Raw genomic sequence first — 20,704 nt, forward strand, 5'->3', positions numbered from 1 at the left:
CCAAGAGTGTTGATTGTGGAGCTGAGCAAGATGAAATTGTTAACAACCGTAATCTCTTCTCCATGAATCATGGTGCTGCCAGTTGGCCCAGGGGTGAGAATCTTTGTCTTCTTGATGCTGAGCTTCAATCCATATTTAAGACTGCAGTCCCTGGCCTTCTGCAAACAAATGCTTTAGGCCCTTCTCAGTTTGAGTGAGCGAGGTTGTGTCATCTGCATAACGCAGGTTGTTGAGGAGGAGTCTGTCTCCAGTCCTGATGCCACATTCCTCCTCATAAAGTCCAGTCTCCTGAATGATCTGTTTTGCATATAGATTGAAAAGGTATAGAGACAAGATGCATTCCTGATGCACTAATTTACTGATTCTGAGCTACACAGTATTTAATTTCTCTGTTCACTGCTTCCTGGTCTGAGTATAGGTTTCACATGAGCACAATCCACTGTTCTGGGATTATCATTGTCCTCAAGGTCAGCCACAACTTATTGTGATCCACACAGCCAAATGCTTTTGCATAGTCGATGTCAGATAGACATTACTCTGGTACTCTTTGCTCTCTGTTTAAAGGGCATGAAAGACACATTCATGATTATGACAGTGCTCGATTTTAGATATGCCTAGACGAGGCCTTGCAATTATCAAACTTCAAATCCATCCTTTACCTTAACTTTTGGGTCTAATTTTACTCTTATTTTTCTTCCTCAATTAAGTCATTGCTGCCAGTGTGCCCTTTGGGAGTGGAAAATCACTTTGCCATCTTCCTGCTTAAACAGCATTCAATGGCTTGCTATCAACGGCAAACTTTTTCCTCTGAAAAATCCACAAAAGTGCAAAAATTGGCATACATTCCAAGTTAAGAACATACTAAAAACTGTAAGATTCAGTCCAAAGTCTGTATTATTACAGCAGAGAAGGGTCTCAAATATCTTGCTTCCCCTTCCTCCTTTGTCACCATCAGCACCTATTGCTGCCATCATTTCTGCCTGGGTTATGGTCACTTTGAATTAACAGAGTAGTTATAAGCGTAGCCTCTGTCTGGGATAAGATTCTGGCTTATGACTAAGTCATTTTGATGCAAGCTATTTAACATGTTGCCGCAAATGACGGCAAAATATGTTTCTAAGCACAGTTGTCAATTTAAAAGTGTGCGGCAACATGTTAACATCTCTGTACGTCAGGCTGCTCAACTCTAAAATGACAATAATAATAATACCTACCTTATATGGGACTGTGAGGACCGACTGAGCTAATACATTTTAAAAAAACCCCAAACACGAAATTTTTAATCTCACTTGGTACACAGTGTGCATGCAACCAATATTAGCTAGCTCTGTTCACTTTCTTTTTTTTTTAATTATTAAATTTTATTAGTTTTAATGAACATTTACAGGGATTTTGGGTTTTCATTCCTTCATTGCCGCACCATTCTCTCCACCCTCCTCCCCAGTTTGTTCTTCTTCCCCCGCCATCCGAATGTCTGTTTTAATTGTCCTATTGCCACAGTGCTTGTCAAAGTCAGTTCTGATTAATCTCCTTTGTCAGTGTGTCCTTTGCCATTCCCTATCACTAGAGAGAGACTTCACCCTGATTCATAAGGAAAAGGGGATGGTGTATTCTCTTAGCGACTTCCTGCTGAAAAGGGACGCTGTGGGTTTCAGGGTGAATAGGTTTCATATATTACTCCCTCTATCTAGAAGACTTTTTCATTCCCACCCTCTGCTCCACTTTACCAACTCTTTCAGTTATCTTTCAACAACTCTTAACCTATCTTTCAAGGTTCTGCTCAGGCTTGACCCTATGAAGCCTTTCATAGTTCTCTAATAATGTCCCAGCCTTCTTGCATATAACTCTGTCAGTATGTCTACTGAGTTTGTAACTTCGCCATATGCACCTATTTGCACATATGCTCCATAAGGGCGGCAGCTGCTCCTCTCTTGTTTACATATCCCCTGACTTTTCACACAGTACCTGGCACATGGTAGGCTCTCCCTGAGCACTAACTGAATGAATGAATGAATGAGTGAGAGCATTTCCCACAGTGGAAAGAAAGGTGCTGGTGTCTCAAACATGAGACTGTGGGCCCTCCCACTACTCATTTTTGGTCTAGGGTCTGACATGTGCTCAAAATGCCTTCTGAATTGATCTGAAAGATGCTATGCATTGTAAACTTTGCTAAAATGACAGTCATCTTTTGAGATCCTGCTGACCTTAAAAGCATTGGTCAGTACTATATATTTATTAAAATTTTAAGTTCGAGCCCTCCTCAAAAGTTGCTTAGAAGTTTTAGGCTCAAACAAGAAGGAACTTGACAAACTCCAAGATTTTCTTACTAGCTTTGCTCTCTAGAAATTTCCAGCAACTGCCCCTGTCCAGCTACCCCGCTCACCCATTCTGACTCACCACATGATACAGACAACCACACAGACACCACTTCCCTTTGTCTTAGCTGATACACATTTATCAAGGGACACAAACTTCTCAGTAGGGCAGAAAACAGAAAAAAAACAGAAAGGAAAAACAGAAAGGAAAGATTTGTTTGGTTCAGTCAGTAACTTTAAATAAAACAAAACAAAACGCCAATGAGGCCAAATTGCTGGAATCCTGAAAACAGAAGATTAAAGAAATGAAGCTCTGTAGCAAACCAGAATTCTGTTCCTTCCAAGCTTATACGTTTACTGAAATTCTGCTCTATTGAAGGCCAACATCTGATGGGCATGAGATATCATTAGACAGCACAAATTAACTCCTTAAGTATTATTGCAACTCCGCATAAGTCCCGGGAGTACATACCTTAAGGAGCTATTAAGAAACAAAAACAGAAACAAAAACTAAATAGAACTCAACAGTCCTGATAGTTTAGAATGCAAATACAATTGTTCACCTGCGTCCTTCTGATTCTCTATAATGAAAGAGAGAGCAGAACAAGGAGAGAGGAGAGAAAGAAATAAGAACACATATGCAGGATTAATGAGCACGTGGACCAAAATGCCCCCCATTTACGTGTGTTACATGACACCAGAGGAAAAATAAAGGTTTCCCTTGGGTTCCCACCGCCCGGAGTGTGGGGACCAGCAAAAAAAGGCTCCTTTCCAGAGGTGGAAAAAGCTGTACAAATAGAAAATTAGTAAAATTAAGTTTTATGTGATATCAAGCTATGAAACACACATGAACTCTGCAAGTGACAATTAAGTCATATGTTCTAGCCAGTGCTTAGAGGACAAGGACAGGTCAAAAATCTCCAGAGAGAACAAGAAAAAGCGTCCCAGCTTGAGAGAGAAGAGACAGGAGGCATGTAAGACCTGGTTTTCATAGAGCATAGACCACCTTGTGTGATCACATATCCATAATATTTTTGACATCTTAAACATGGAAAAGTAGGCATGACTTTGCCCCAAATGTCCTTTATCCAACAGCTACGGCATTGTTTCCCCGGCCTAAGCTGCTACCTTACGATTGTGTACCAGTGACAAGCATTTTACAAACTGGGATTACACACAAGCAAAGTAAAAATGCATTCAGGTCACAGACAGAGAACGGAAAAACTTACAGACAAGTTTGAGTTCATCACAAACAAATGGCTTAATTGTCTAACCTGTTTTAGGATGCTAAAAAAGTGACTGGACTTCTCACACTGGGTTTCACAGACAGAACCAACAGACAAGCCAATGCTAAAAAACTTGAAGCAAGGAGAGTGAGTTGGTTTGGATCTGGATTTTCTTGGAGTAATGAGAACAGAAAGAGTGAGGGCAGCATGGTGAGGAGGCGGTAGGTACTCACGAATGGTTAAATCCATCACTTGGGAGGCCAAGCAGAAGACAGGATGCTCATACATTTCTCTCTTTTTCCCTATAAAAGAGGATTTGGGCATGCAAGAGGCTTAGGTCAGAGGTAAAGAGGTTAAAGGTCACAGGTCAGAGGAAAACGTTACATTAGCTCAAAGGAAAATAGCCACAGAGTATTTTGGGATTGACACAGGATAAAAGAAAAAGGAGTCTCAAACTTGGAGATCTACTGGATTAACCATTCAGCATGCCGTGAGCCACGAGAGAGATTGTGACCATGATTTTACACGTCTCTTTAGAATTGTTTGCAAGAATACAATGACCAAAAACATCATGAGTAAAGGGAAACAGAATTTTGTCAATTTAAGGCTCCAAGATACTAAGGATTTCAGACTTTAGTATCTAAGGCTCTTGAGGTATTTCTTCATAAACATAGTCTCCAGCAATATGACCACAACTTCTTTCCAAAATTCTCAGGTAACTAAGCTGTTAATGCTCACTGAAGGGACTCAAATGTAAACATGGAAGATTTCTTTTCTGCGGGTAGGATCGGGACCTTGTAAAAGAAAGCTGTCCGGCAGTAGTATCTTTAAAGCTGCAATGTCTCAGCCTCGAGTGGACTATGTTCATGAAAGAAAACCTGATACATGCAGCCACAGGATGTTGGGTTGTCTGAATTAACAATCCCAGCATGCTTTGAAATTGGTGTCACAGCCACTTTTGCAGAGGTAACGTCAAAACGTGGCTGAGCCAATCACGGACAAGGAAGGAGAGAAGCGGAAGAGAGCAGGTAGTGTGGAATGAGGTACTTCTCTGAAAAGAGAGTTGGAAAAAAAGGATTGGTTTCTTCAAAGAATCCCCAGACCTAAAAGTCACAGTGCAAAAGATAATTAACACAACCAAGAAGAATTGAGGCACAAAAGGAAATTACAGACTAGCTGGTCTACTTTGGAGATGAATGCATTTTTACTTACAGATCTTAAAGTTTGTTTTTGGATATATTTATCTGAAAGAAGAGAGCAGATCTTACTGAAAGACTAGTAGTAGCTACAAGACCTGTGAGGCAGCAGCCATGGCAACAGAATGTTCCTTGATCCCAGCCCATGTCTGGCCTTGCCTAGAGTTACAAGGTACCTGGGTGACTTGAACCAAATACAACCAATTTATTATGTCCTAGACAGGTGAGTGTTGGAACAATTATTTGCTAATATCACCCTTTCACAATCTCCTTGTTCCTCTATTTTTGTTACTCATTACCAAGTCAAGGGTTGATATAAACATCCTTTTAGTGCCCAATTCTTAAGTGTTTCTCCCTGGATGCATAACAATGAATTCATTACCACTGGTACACAATTTGCATTATCAGACAGACAAAATTGAGAGAGAGAGAGAGGACAATGTACAGGACACTGTGAATTTGGCATGATTGCAATCTAATTCTTCAGGGACAGAGGTTTGGAAAGATCAGTGATGGGGGTTTTGTTGGTTGGGTCTTTTGTTAAAAATAATTTTCTAGTCTTGTTCAGAGGCAGGCAATGTGCAGTTGCTGGTTTCAGTTGAGTGTGTGTTTCATGTACGAGAGAACATGAGATTCCAGAATGCGGACACACTGAGTTTGGCACACAGAACTTCCACATTTATACACTTACACCACTGGTCAAGTTGGGTGTGGTTTTCAAATCACCCTATAGCAGCCAATAAGGTAACAATGAAAAGTGATTAATACCTTTGTGAACATAGAGGTCCCAAAGAACCACATCTTCCAATGTAGAGTTTACTCAAAGGGCCTATTTATTTGGGTTACGTACTAATAGGTCACGAGGGAACATTTCCCTAGCACTTGAGAAGGCAATGGTAACCCCGCCCTAGGCCTAACATGGCAAGAACAAAAGAGATCTAAATTAATCCTTGACCTATCCAGAGATGGCTTGATACTGACGTGCCATCAGCTTTGAAATACTACCAAAAGTTAACACTATTGTTAAGAGATAACACAGTCCAGCAAAACCTCAATGCTGTTTTGTAAGATTCTTATTTTCCTTCCAGTGCTACCACTGGTGCACAATGAACTGTTTCATTTCTCTTGGTTTAGGAAAAAAGGTAGCAAGCTGATAGCTCTTTCACAGGAAAACACTGACCACCGACAAGAAACTTAGTGCCAACAGAGACACTCAGAAGAAGCTTAGTTAAGCTGAATCCACCCTAGAGCCCATATTCTTCCCTTAGAAAGAGTCTCCTGAGCCCTGTTCTTGAGCTCATTTATTTGGCTTCAACCGAGGAATCTTTCATATTTCAAGTGCTTTCCAGTTTTAGCTTAACATAGTCAGATGGACTGATTTCTGGCACCCATCAGAAAAGAGACTTCCCCAGGGAGGCATACTAAGACTTCAATTCAAACCTGGGGGCAGAAGGGGGGGGTCTTACCTTCGATTTTGGCATACTCTGAGAGTCGAGAATAGTTGACTAAAGCAGCTTGCTCTAGACATTTTCGGATGACTGTTTTTACCTCTTCCTGTGGAACTGGGGTAACAATATCTTTCATCAAAACCTTTTGGTGGGGGAAAAACCCAAAAGGATTATTGAGAAGATTGAAATACACATACGACTTATGTAAAAACGTCTTAAAAGGTTCAGGCTTAAAATGTATAGTACATGACTCCTTGCGACTTCATGCTAATTCAGAGCCATAATGAAGGAGGAAACACTAGAGTTGCCATACACGCTACCTACTGTCTATGGCCATACACAATAGACCTGACTATTTTGGAATCTGGGGATAAAATAGCTAGAATTTTGGCAATTTTATCGCTTTGTTTTTGCTATTGAATGAACTGTAAACAAATCATTAGGAAATTACAGATCGGGTCATTTAACCATAATATTTTAATGCAATTATGCCTAGTTTCTCTTCATATAATTGCACGAATATATATGATAGATTTTACTTTCATTCTTACCCTTTCCAAGAGTGAGAGAGTAGCTTTTAAAGCACCTTCAGGTCGACCAAACGGAAAGCAATATCTAGAAAATAAGAGACGATTCTTCAGGTTGCCCAAAGTGATTCCACTAAGCACGAGACATGCTGCAATTTGATTCCTATAGCAACTCGCTCTGGGGAATAGGAGATGCTTTTAATTTTGTCACGTTGTGTTATGTTAGTCTGAAATCGCTCCATGTATGTGTGCATATAATGTATGTGTGAATAATGTCTAAAGAGGGACTCTGCACATGCCTGCAGCAGTGATTACTTAAAGTGATGGCAAAGGCTGCTCAAAGGTCTATCGTGAAGGAGAACCATTCGTTAGCTCGAGCGTGACCTCCCTTCTTCTAGATACCAGCTCGAAAGCCTATTAATCAAAACCGGCTGAATATCAAACACACTTACTCAAATCCCTAAAGGAATAAACTAGGAAGTAGATAAGTTTGTTAAGAGCCAATTCTTGATTCTGCTGTCTCTTTTAATTACTACTGGGCCTTTTATAACTGGCAAAACATTTTCCTGGTGGCCGACTGGTAAGAAGCGACGCTGCAATCCCAAAGGCACTCTATTTGAATTCACCAAATTCTCCTGCTCTGCAGGGGAAGGGTGAGCACTCTCCTCCCATGTGATTAACAGCCTCACAAAACTCGCTTGAGGTTAAGCTATGCGTCCGTTCCTACTTGACAGCACACATAACAACAACAACAACAATGAAGTGTAGGATTGTAGAATATATTGTAACAAATGTATAATCAATTAAGATTTATTAAGGAAGATTTTGATGATGCAGGTCCCATTAAGAGCTTGATTGTGTCAGGCTGACGTGAGTTTCTCTGGGACACTTTTTTTCCATGGAACAGAGGAAACATGGGGGGCCACTTAAACTCAGTCTACCCTATGCATGCAGCCTGCTTCTTTTTTCTCAGCTGAGTGGCCTTGAGCAAGTTGCTTAACTTCTCTGATCTTTACTTTACTCCTTGTTTCAAATGAAACTACAAAGAGTTATCAAGAAAATGTTCAAAATGAGCCAATGCTTGCCCACTTTTTAGTCCTGTAAATGAATGAGCTAACCATGGAACTACTGTCACTATCGTAGGGTGCTCTACTGTGAAATTATCTGGGCAGCATCGTTGCTATTGTTGTGGGGCCAAAATAATTTTCATTTTTCGTGACGCTATACAACAGAGGCCTTGCAATTCCTATGCATGGCGATGGCACGCAAAAAAGGGCTGGGCAGTTTTCTAGGCTGTACTCCTTCCAGGAGCAGCTCGCCAGGCCTCTTCTCCTGTGGAAGACCTGGTGGGTTCCAAAGCCAGACCTCTGAGCGGGCAGATGAGCACCGGAGGGCTGCACCACCGCGGCTCCAGCGTAGCATGCGAAACGCCTGATCTGCTCCAAGGAAGAAGTGGGCTGCGTGTTGGAGGCACCAGCGCTGCAATCTGCTGGCTGTCTGGAGCCAAGGCTGATCCAAGACTCCGATCTCTACACAGCCAGCAGGCGCTATTTCTGAGAAGGAAGATAATGGAGAAGGTGGAGACTCTCCCAGGGGCATTACTGCCTGCCTTCCTTGCTCACCGTAATTTCATTCGGGAGTATTTTTAACTGTTTTATTTAGGGAGTGTGAGGAAGCCTCAAATCCAACCTTGTATAATTGACACGTGAGGTCAGCTTGCGTGAAGAAGGTTTGGGTGTTCGAGTGGCTATAGAATAAGCTAATTGCTGAAGTGTGTTTCCTTTTTCAAACACCTGGAACTGGCATTGGTTTAAAATCAAGCCATTTACTTCCCCCTCCTGGCTGCCAACCTCTTGATAAGCCCCTCACCCCAAATCCTTACCTAAAATGCGTAATCTGATTCTCCAACAGAACCCGGAGTCTCTCTTTGATTTCTTCAAAACGTTCTTTTTCTTCAACGGTAACAGTTCCAATTCCATCGGGCCTACAAGAAGACATGCCATGAAGTGACGGGCCCTCATATGCTGACACCCTCAAATCAAATCTCTTACCAGGAGGAAACTGTCTGTTTTAGGACTAACAATGATGATTGATGTGACCTTAAAAGGAGCCCCATAGTGTCGAGCTGGTTACTAAAGGGGCATTTTTTCCGGTTTGCTTGTTTTTGTATTCATGCTGTGGAGCCATTTGAGGACTGGGAGCTCATTTACCGTTGTTGTTGTTGTTGTTGTTATGTGCCATCACGTCACTTGTGACTCGTAGTGACCCTATGTACAACAGCCCTGAAACCTGCTCTGTCCTGTGGCAACTTTACTGTCTCTGACACACTGACCCTCAACACCATAGTCACTGTATCGGTGGTGACCATCAACTCATTGATAGTCACCCTCTATTTCTCCGTCCCTCCACCCTTCAAAGTATGACGTTCCTCTCCAAGGACTGAGACCACCTTGCAACATGCCCAACGTATGTCAGATGAAGCCTCAGAATCCATGCCTCCAAGGAGCAAGCTGGCTTCACCTTCTCTAGGACAAACCTGTTTGTTCTCCTGGAAATCCATGATATATTCAACACTCTTCTCCAGCACCACAGCTCAAAGGGCATAAATTCTCTTTCTATCATCCCTAGCCATTGTCCATACACTGGCAAAATGTATAAACTGGTGGCTTGTAGGTTAAAGCCATTGTCTATATCTGCTGTCATGTGGCTTGTAGCTTAAAAATCAAACCCACAAACACTGAGTTTATTCTCACTTACAGTGACCTTATAAAGCAGAGGAGAAATGCCCACTGGGTTTCCAAGGAAGCAAACTGCCTCATCTTCCTTCATCAGAGTGGATGGCAGGTTTGAACCCCTAACCAATAAGCAATCGTGCTACCAACACAAAGGTACGCATTTTTAATCCACCAGCTGCTCTGTGGGGGAAAGACAGTCTCTTCCCTTGCAATGTACAACCTCTGAAACCCACTAGAGGGGCAGCCACGAGTAGGTTCAGATTAGATGGTATACAACAACAACAACAACAACAACAGTAGCAGTACTTGAACCACTCCACAGGCCCTTACGTTTTAGGAATGACAACGTTGTAATAGAAATGATTTCTCCTAAAAATTCAGAAAAACTGACATTAATTGGCTGCTTCTCCCTTAGTTTGGGATGGCCCGCCTCTGTGATCTGTAACATCCTTCTCTTTCTTGTAAGAATCTTGGTTTGGGACTCCTGAACTATGTACACAAATGGCTAAGAAAATGAAGAGCCTTTTAAATGTGTGTTTTTCCCCCTCTGGGTTTAAGCATTCTTAAATGACTCAATTTTCAGACTGGAATTACAGATTTTCAGATTAATCTAAAACCCTATGTAGTGACTGAGGTGCTCTGGTGGCTTAGTGATAGGAATTGCATGCTAATGCAAAGGTACACAGTTCGAATCAACCAGGTGCTCTGTGGGAGAAAGACTGTCAGGATCTTTGCTTTAGATTTACTTCCTTGGAAAACTCTCTGGAGGGTCAGCTATGAGGCAGTTCTGACTCGATGGTACTCAGCAACAACAATGTACTATCTGAAGAACAACCCACATATGCCTTATAATCCTAGTGGACTCTTGCTCATTGTGATAAAAAGAATTGCCCTAGCAAAGATTTGTGAATTTCCGTTTAATTGTAGTCTTCACACACTTTGGAGTCACCACCAGCTTCACACACATTTCGACTATATATTGAAAGCCATTCAGGTTGGAAATACAAAGGGAGGCTGCATATTTATAGCTCAAATGAATCTGTGCCAAATGAGACACAGGCTAATCTGACCCATTCAAAGCCTCCAGCTTCCCAGATCCCGTAGTGACTTGTTTTGACTACTGGCTGAGGCAGTTTGCAGACTGGTGCGTCACTATGAAAGTTCTATTGGAACATTCTTCAGTTTGCAAATGCAAGTCATCTTGAGACCAAACAAATGGTCTTATTTATAGGCCTGCTCAAGGAGCCGGCAGAAGTTGGGAAAATCCTGTATACGAGACCAGTGTAACCGCACAAAAGACTTGGCAAATGACTGCAACATACCTCCTGTTAGAGGTTAATTGGTCACTTCTTTCTAAAGAAAAAAAAAATCAAAGTACCCTACTTGAAAATTGGGAGAGCTTTCCCCTCCCTCTGTTTTATAAAAAGCACCCACCAAAATCCTGTGCCGTCCACAGCCTCCACCATCCCTTGAATTTAAAGGAAGAAAGGAACAAAATGGGAACTGCAGAAGGGCTGTTGGAATCTAGGACTAGCGTCCTTCTTTTAATATTTTCTGGCAAAATATCAAATGCTAACTTATAAAGTTATTCTTTTTTATTTTTACATAAAATGTCCATGTACTTGTAGTTAAAACTCAGGACAAATTCACTGGCCTCTGTCAAATGCAGATGACATGCTCTGAGGTGAAGTCTCATGCTCCTCTTATAACCTACAACGTTAGTGCCTGTGGCTTTAGAATTTGGCTTACACCAAAGTAGTCTATCAACGAGCACCTTTACCCACGCACAGGCTTGGTGTGGAGGAAAGGGTGCAATTTTAATTACTCCTTATCAGAGAATTTACCCAGAGGAAAACGGCATAGCACTAAATAATGTTTACAGTTCAGGAAGGAGCTTCTAGATCACAAGAAAAAACATAGAGACATTTAACATGGAAAACCCAAAGTTATCTGTGGCTATTATGAGATCGTTTTCTGTGAATAATAACTCGAGTTAGCCAAGAAGGCTTCTCATAGTTCCATTAAGGGGCATTTGTTATTGTAGTGCAATGTCCAGCTGAAGTGGGTTCTCCAGAGGGTTTTTAGAGGCAGTAAAGCCCCATGGGAGGAGAATGACCAAGGCAGCTTTCAGGTTTGCTTTTGAGATGATAAAAAAGCCCCGCAATCCTTGTCCTTCATTTCAATCCTGACTCTAAGAAGTCTACAGGACAGTGTAACTGTCTCAGAGGTTACCAAAGCTGCACATCTCGACTGAAGCAAACTGCCTCATCTCTCTCTCACTGAGGCCTAGGGGGCTGTGGTTGCATACTTTAACCAAGGCAGCACCAGGTCGTCTTCAATGAGCATTCAGTGTGTGTGCGCCTGGTCTTGACATTCACATTTCAAGGCAAAGTGAACTGTTCTCGGGGGTAAATCTTGATTGGTTTTCCCCCTCTTTCTGTTCCAATGATTCACATTTGTGACTATCAAAGCTCTCAAATGGCCCTTTCCACTTCCCTGCTGACTACTTCTTGTATGGTTTTTCTGAAGACTGCTAATCTCACTATTTAAAAATAGCAAATAATGACAAAATTATTTTGGTAGTCTTCTTAAGCTTGCCCTTTGATCCCTCGGTCATGTGACTAATTAATGAATTTTAAAACGAATGTTACCAAGCAAGCTTAGTAAGCGTGTGGGGTTCTAGCAGAGGGTTTATCGACAAATTCAGACAATAAGACAAATTACGTGGGAGGTAAATGTATTTGCGATCAGCCAGAACTCCCCCGACGTCGTATTGGTAATAGGACACACTATTTCACAAAGTGGAAAAAAAAACAACAAAAACAAAAACAATTATTATTTGTCGAGGGTCACAGGTTGTAAATGGACCCATTAAAAAAAGCAGAAATGGCTTTTTAGGGCATTTGATGTTACTTGTTTTAGAAAATTCTGCCTTGTTGACTCTTACAATTTGTCAATGTTAATTGTGCAGATTTAGGCAGACCTCTATGGAGCCATGAGCTGAAAAAGCCTAGCATTTTTCACAGATTAGGAAAATACTTGGGTTGTTGAGAGGCTGAAAATTGCATGGGAGGTGACTGTCCATCTTCCTCTTGCATAAGCTGGTGTATTTGAACCACATGCTTTTGGGTTGGCAGCACAGCTCCTTACACTTACTAGGCCACCAGAGCTCCCCTTTTTAAGGTTGTTATGGTTATCGTAGGGAGCTCTGATGGCCTAGTGGTAAGAAGCTGTGCTGCATTCCTGAAGGCACACAGTTCAAATCCACCAGTTGCTCCTATGGAGAACAATGCACAATCTCTTCTCCTGTGTCGTTATCTCTGAAAACCCACTGGAGGGTCAGCTGTGAGTCGGTTCTGACTTGATGGCACACACCAGCACCACCACCATCACCATTATTATTATTGTTGGAACCATCCCAGAGCTGATAGCCTTCCAGCAGGTTTTCAGTGGCAATAAATCGCATGGGAAGAGATGGACCATCTTTTTCCTATGGAGCTGCTGGTGGATTTGAACTGTGTCCTTTTGGGTTGGCAACACAACTCCTGACCACTAAGCAACCAGAGCTCACTTTTGTTAGCTGAGTAGGTCTCACATGTAAATATGCCTCAAGATCATCTGGAGGGTTTGTGAGAACCCAAATTTCCAAGCTCATGTTCACAGTTTCCGATTCAGGAGGGGCTGGAGTGGGGTCTGGGAAGTCACATTTCTTTTTTTTTTTTTTTCTTTTCTTTTCTTTTTTTAAATTTTTATTTTTATTTTTTTTTTATTTTATTGGAAGTCACATTTCTAATCAGTTCTCTAGGAGCCCTAGTGTTGGAGGTTTGGGGACCATACTTTGAGACTCAATGCTTTAGGGCAAGAAACTATTTGGTGAGAGGATCTTACAGTGGTTTAGAGTATTACAGTGAGACTAAGGTGACGGAACGTGGAGAGCCAGAAATCCACTTACACTAAGTTCCAGTATTTTCCTGAGGTGGCCTTGGCACTGTTTCCAAGGCACCGTTCCAAGCAGGGCTGATTGCAAACTAAAGAGCAGACGTGTGCTACTGTCTTCAGAAGCCATGATTTTGTTTCTTTCTGGAGACATTTTGGGATGATCCTGTAATTCTCATACATTTGGCTTTATACCTTGTTCCTTTTAACACTTAAGGTGTTACAAAGAGTAAGAGGAGAAGAGAGGTGAAGCTGGGCTTAAAATGCTTAGCTAGAAAATTCTGGGCTGATTATGGATTTCAGAACATATGTCTCAGAGCCCAAATCCCTTGCCCACTCATGTCCGGAAGAGAGATATTCTGTCCATGTGATTTGGCTTCTTCTCATTCATCACTTCTTCCTTTGAAACACCTGAATTTCTTTTGGAGGAATTACCTTCATGGAACTGTGAGTATTCTTGAGGTTGTAGTTCTTGATGATTGCCTCTGGGTCGAGCACGACTCACAGTGACCCTATGAACAAAAGGCCTGAAGCCCCTCTACAACTATTGACATTTATCAAAGTTCATAGAGTTTCTGAAGGCATGTTGTTTAGGAAGTGGATACCAGTCCTTGAGGAGAGGACAGCAAATCCAGTGTTTGCTAATGTTCAAGAGCTTCCTGCATGGCCACTGTATACCAGACGATGTCCACGCCTTCATATTTAGTAAGTAATGCAAAATGGAAGAAGCAGATTATTTATCCCAGCAGATGGCTCTGCCGTGACCTGAGTGTTTTCTTAGGTGAACAATTCTCCAACTTTGACTATACCTTGGAATAGAAATAAAAATTCGGACTCAGTATTTGGGGATTGTTGTTTTATGCTGTCAAGTTGGAATCTGCCCATAGCTGACCTTCCAGTGGGTTTTCAAATGCAGTTAAAATGCACGGGAGGAAATTGCCCATCTTTTCCCTGTGGAGCAGCTGGTGGATTCAAGCTGCCATCCTTAGGGCTGGCAGAGCAATTCCTTACCTCTGGGCCACCAGAGCTCCCGACTCAGTACATGGGGTAGAGAGGCAGATTCTCGGCAGGGAGCTGAACTGAAATGAAGTCATTCGACACTGTGTTTAGAATCCTGTGAAGAGCTTGGGAAAACTATACCCTCAAAACTCTGATTCAGCTCTCTCCAGTGTGGCAAATGGACAGTCAGAAAGCAATTTTTAAGATGATAAACCCAGGTAGTCTCTTATATAAAAAGGAAAGAATAAAACCTCCAACACATCAACAGCCATTGCTATTGATTCCACCTCACAGCCAGTGCACAGGACAGAGAACAATTTCATGGGTGTTTCAAAGTTTACGGATGTTGTGACACATATTGAGATGCCCATTTCTCTTTATGGGTGAGTCATAGTCTGTCTCTTTGTGTGAAAACCATAGTTCATTTATCTGTTGATGGTCATTTATAGTTTTGCTTTTGGGTTTTTTTTTAATTTTCCCAAAGCAAACCATTTATTTTATAGCAAAATCATGATTTGAACCAAAGTCAACTTGACTTCAAAAGGCATCGTCTTGACCATGACGTGACACTACACCATGGACATTTGTTTTTTCCTTTGGAAGGGTCTTTATTGTTATTATTTTACAGCTACTGAGTGGATTCTGACTCATGGTGATTCTATGTACTATGAAACACTACCCAATACTGCATTATATGCCTAATCTTTGCTATGCCCATTTCCCTCTGTAAACTTTGTATGTTAACCAATACAAAGTAAAAAAGAATAGTCATTTAGGTTTTTAATGCTTCCTGGGCTCTTCTGATGTTCAGGGAAGGGGTAGGAATCCTAGAGCTCCTTTGGTCCCAGCTTTCTCCTTTTCTCTGAGGCTCTCATCATCAACTCAAGCAACTGCTTTATGGTTAGATTATTTAGAGTAGTTTTTGGTCCCTTTAAATTCCAAATGAAGATCCTCTCCCTCCTTCCATAATCTCACTCCCAGTTTTAGTAGAAGCACCGATGCCTTTGAATCCACCTTTAGAAACACTCAGGCATAAAAGATAAGGCAGTGCCAGCCCCCGTCTCTGGTTCCACCCAAGTGCACGCAGCCTGACAACTCACTTGCTGTATATCATGATCCTGCAAACCTGAGACAATATGCAGGTCAAGTGCAGTCATTTTTGGAGTGCTGCCGAAGACCGGATACTCTCCCACCTGCAGGCCATCACAGGCCCAGAAGTGGGTCTCTCCAGCCATGGCAGACTGTATTGCATCTGACACAGTGGGCATCTCTGGAATCCACCTTTCAAATTTTCGGCAAACCATTTTCTCACTGTCCTTCACAAAGTTGACATTTTCAGCAGCATGATAGGAAAGATGTCACGTCGGCTGCTCTTCAAGTTCTTGTCACAGTGGTTAGCACCAGTTCTGTCATCTTCACTCTCCTCACAGTCCCCCATCTTGAGCCATGTCACAAATAATAATGCACTGAGAGTTGTGTCTTTCTTGACTTTATTTATTTTATTTATTTATTTTTGGGTCAATAACAAACTATCCTAACCCAGCAGCCAGCCCATCCTCTGACTTCCTAGTTGTGCTAATTGGTCTCCTTTCCTGTCACCTCCAATGCTTCTGAGCTGGAGCTTATTAATTAATGTCTCCTGTCTTATTAACCCAATATGATTAAATTTTGAGTTTTTAATGGGAAACATTCTATTTTGATACTAGAAACGGCATGTGAACGATCTAGTCCAGGAATGCAAGCTGCAATGTTATTGTTGGTTCGGATTTTTTGCTTTTTTTCTTTTCCTTTTTATAAAATGAATTTACGTCTCTGTAGTTTTAAACTGTCATTCTCCACACAGATAAGCATGCAGGAGCCTAGGATTTAATGATCCTGTTAGCATGGTCTCCACATTAAGTGGAAATCAGGGCCACAAACCCCTCACTTGAAAAGTCAAGTATCTTTTCAAGAAGGTGAGGTGGCCAAGCTAATTCTAAACTTACAAGACAAGTGTGTTCCACTACTGCATCAATTTGGCGATTAAGTGCAGAATCCAGATGTAAAAAAAATAAAAGGCGGAATCTAGTGAGAGAGGAAAAAGTGTCTGGTCCACTTTTCAGCAGCCAACTAGCTCTAAGCCTCCCATCACTACAACAGGGGAGAAAACTCCAGCTGAAGAGAGAATATAGTTTCCTATCCAAATGCAAATGTCCACATATGTTGGAGCAGGCACCGTAAACATGATATATTCTCTCTCTCCAAATGGATGTATGCCTGCCGACCACATTATGGATCCATGAAAATGTCCTTAAACAAGCATTGTAACCGAATCCTCCTTGCTACTAAATTGTTTCAGCCCAGAAATATAGGCATGAGAGCTTAAAGGGACAGGGTGGGCCAGAATATTTTAGTAGAGGTTCCTTAGGATGAATGCTCCCTACATAGAATATAAAGACCAGATAACTCCTCTGAAAGGAACTTAGGGGGAAAATTACTTCTGGTAACTCTTTCTCCTTACTAGTCGAAGAATGTATGTCTGGATTTAATTTTAGCATGAGTATTTTCCTTTGTCCTCTTCATGTTGGGAATGACTCTGATTTCAAGATAACATCACAGCATTGACTTCTCAAAAGGAGACATTCCTGCTTGCTCATCTGGATGGTTTCTACAGTCTCTCGGTTAATTATAAATTATAATTAGGACTCTCACATCCCATGGTCACTGCTTCATTAGGAAAGCCCAAGCTCAACCCTCTCCTCTCTCTCCCTCCAGCCCATGCCCTTTTCTAATTATGCCCTGATGCCCTGGGGTCAGACACTGCTGCTAAAACAAATATATCAAAGTGTTTGTTTTGCAAAGAGGATGAGAGGAAGCAACATCACAGTTTCCACAACATCAAAATACGGAATGTTTGCTGCATGAAGAGCAATACAGGAAGTAACAGTACAGTTCTTTTGTGTAGTGGAGCAACTCTATAAACGTGTAGCTTCCTGGGGTTTCCTGTTAGAACATCTCAAGAGGCTTGGACAGAACAGAACTCTACTCTTCTGACTTGCTTAGTGTTTTCCTAAACATGTAGTTACAATACACCACCAAAGGGTCATTCATTCTATTATAAGAATGGGAGTTGTTGAGAAGTATCTTCCTGTTAAATAAAAGAATATGAATGCTATTGGCACAAGAGCTTTAGTCAAAGTGGCCCAGGTCTAGACCAGATGTTGAATGTTGCAAAGACTCAATAGATAATTAGAGAAAGTAAGTAAAATGTATACACTGAAGGAAAGTATGCATTTTTTCCCTATAAAAGGATAAATTTCTAAACTCCATTCTATAGATGATTTTTAAAAAGAGTTCAGTACTCAAGAGTGATAGTTATTGCTTGACATATTAATCTGTTATTTGGCTAAAAGTAGACTTAACAGGTATACTTTTGGTTCAAGGCTAAAAAACTATTTCGAAGTAACAATCTCAAGGTTCCATGCTCTTTTAGCATTTCTAGAAAGTCTGAATTTTTAAAAACTAAAGGTAGTGCTTTAGAATATTAATAAGGTAGTTCTTTAGAGAGTATGATTCAGTCATGTGTGAGATCAACACTTGCTCCAAACTGGGGGGCCAAGAAGTGACGTGCCTGTATCCACAATAGTAATAAAGCCATGTGTCACTGGGTATCATGAAGCTGAGAATGAGTGGGTCACTGTCATCCTCTATTTGTACCAAACAGATACATAATATGTCATATTTAGAGTTTGGTAAACCAGAGCTATCTCTGTTACACAGTTGTGTATGTGTGTGTGTGCATTCTTTGTGTGCAAGAACATTAAAAGGCACCAGGCGTAGTATGTGTATGAATGTATGTCAAGAGGGGGAGGAATGATAGAGTGAGAGAGAGAGAGAGACAGAGAGAAAGTAAGAAAGGTGGAGAGTGGAATGTGAATCAAGGAGGGAGAAGTTGAAATGAAAAGGAAAAATGTTGTTGTTAAGTGCCGTCCAGTCATAGGCGACTCATAGCGACCCTACGAACAAAAGTCCTCAACACTTGTGTGACTTTCATCCTTTCTCCAGGTTCATGGGGTTTCCGGAGGCAAGCTATTACGGAAGTGGATGCCTCTCCTGCTTCCAAGCTTATTTTAATCGGGGAGCTCCAGCAAACACTGTCCACCATGGTAACCAAGGAAAAATATACTTGTGCAAAATTACTTATTTACTGCTAAGTAGTCATTCACAAAGAAATACATAAAAGCCACTGTGGGCATGGGCTGGGCATGGGGGTCCTGATATTTCAAGTATGGTAGCAAAGACATGTTCAATTACAAGGACTCAGGGGAGGGAAACAAAGAGACTTCAATTATGGCAGTGAAGGTAGAAATGCTGGAGTTGGGAGACACTTCTGAGCATTGACAGGGCATGACAAATGAACTGGTGTGAGGGGATGAAGGAGGAGGAAGAATCAAGGAAGACTCCCCAGGTTCTGTCCTGAGCAACAGTGTAGGAGAACGGTTCATAGATTTGAGGACCCTGGCAGAGCAGCAGGGGGGAAAGTGTGTTCCATTAGGTTGTTTTGTTGCTCAAAGCAGTTGCACAAAGATCACATGATCCCTGAACATAGGCGGCACTTTGGCTCCAGGCACATCTCTCAAAAGAGTCCTTGCACATATTTTCAGAGATTTTTAGGACTCGTGCCCTCTTACATCTGCTTGTAGACTCATTAATGTATGCAGCTTACTTTGGATTGGGGAGGTTGGCATTATGGGTTTGTTAGCTGCTGATACAATGTACTTTCTATGCAGGCCATATGTGAAGAGCGGCACTGGCATTCAAGAAATGTTAAATAATAATGTAAATGAGAAAAGTTTCCAACCCAATAATAAGAGGATCCAAGGAACATTGACGCAACTTGCAATCACTGGAGCTGTTTGATTGCCTTGTCACTGTTGGGACAGTGACCAAAGTGATGCTAATCTAAATGTCATCTAGAAAGAATACTAAAAATATTATGGTGAAAATTAGGAGCTGATTTAAAAATTAGACGATAATGCGATTTGCATCTGTGGATTTTATGATCGCCAAATGCAACCAGCTGAACGCACTTACATTATCCGTTTCTCTCCTTTTCCCTTTTGAGAAAAGGGTTCAGCTTTAAAGGGCTGGTCCAAACTATTATTTCTTTGATAAGCGGTTCTCAAACTTCGCTACAGATTAGAAATATTTGAGGTGATCTTGATTTCATAACGCCTAGCATACATACCAGGTTAATTAAATTTAAAACTAAATCTCTGCAGGCTGTGTGTCTGAGGCATCATCAGTGTTTAAATTTCTCAAGTGGTTCTCGTGGGATCTGGACCCTCAATACATCGGATGTGATCTGAAGATCAAATGTGCTTGTAGACTTGTGGAGAAGTTATTAAAAGAACAGGCCTGGGCTCCAAACATAAGTTAAATTAGGTGAGGTTGGGACCAAGTGTGGTGCACTTTAAAAACTTCCCAGATGATCTATATGCACAGCAGACTGAGAAAATCACGGCACAACCTCAAAATCAGTAGTTGGAGCTGTTAGCCCTTTACACAGAACACGTCTGAAGAAATGAAATAGAGAAAATCTCTAAGAGAAAAAGGTCCATTGCAGTCCACAGTTTGGGAGTTTCTTTTAAAACAGAGATGTCAACCTTGGCACTGTTGACATTACAGGTTGGATGGTTTTTTGTTGCACGGAGATACTGTGCATTGCTTAGCAATCTCTGATCTTCAGCTGCCAAAAGCATTGCATCTTGTCACTTGTGACTGTCAAACACATCTCCACACATTGCCGAATACGCTTAGGGAGAGGAAGGGAAACCATCCTTCACTGTGGACGACAGCTCTGGTGGTGTAGGCTGTAGAGCATTGTGCTACTAACAGAAAAGATGTGGGTCTCCAACTATTCGAATCCAACAGTAGCTCTAAGGCAAGCAGATGGGCAGTCTCCTCCCACTGCAATTTACAGCCTTTGAAACCTGATGGAGAGGTTGCAAAGAGTCAGAACCAACCTGACAGAGGTGAGTGAACAAGTTCTTAGAGATGCTGACAGAGTGGAGGTATTTTGTTGTCTTTCAGTGCTTGTACTTATTCATAACAAATATCTTACTGATAGGCCTGATATATCTGTCCTCGTTTACAATGTTTAGAACCACACAGACATAGTTTCTCATAGAGATGTAGCAGAGGCTTTCGGAGCTGGTGTGTGTGTGTGTGGGGGGGGAGGACACAATCAGAGGCACTTGAGAGGTCCCTATTGATTTCCAGCTTCAGTAGGTCCCAGGCTACCTCTGACTTGGCATTAACAGTGTCTTATCTAATCTGAAAT

General features: G+C 41.6%; 1 protein-coding gene across 1 annotated transcript in view; it reads right to left on the reverse strand.

Annotated features, from left to right (window-relative positions):
- Positions 1-20,704, reverse strand: part of CADPS (Ca++-dependent secretion activator) — a 560,788-nt gene that overhangs the window by 157,048 nt on the left and 383,036 nt on the right. The window contains exons 15-18 of the mRNA XM_006893865.1: positions 8,595-8,696; positions 6,737-6,800; positions 6,204-6,327; positions 3,775-3,843 (exon numbers count right to left, since the gene is read on the reverse strand). Coding sequence (XP_006893927.1) covers positions 3,775-3,843; positions 6,204-6,327; positions 6,737-6,800; positions 8,595-8,696 — 359 coding nt within the window. The remainder of the gene's footprint in view (positions 1-3,774; positions 3,844-6,203; positions 6,328-6,736; positions 6,801-8,594; positions 8,697-20,704) is intronic.

Source organism: Elephantulus edwardii, unplaced genomic scaffold (genome assembly GCF_000299155.1).
Source record: "Elephantulus edwardii isolate Elephantulus edwardi_28Jun2011 unplaced genomic scaffold, EleEdw1.0 scaffold00132, whole genome shotgun sequence".
NCBI lineage: Eukaryota > Metazoa > Chordata > Mammalia > Macroscelidea > Macroscelididae > Elephantulus > Elephantulus edwardii.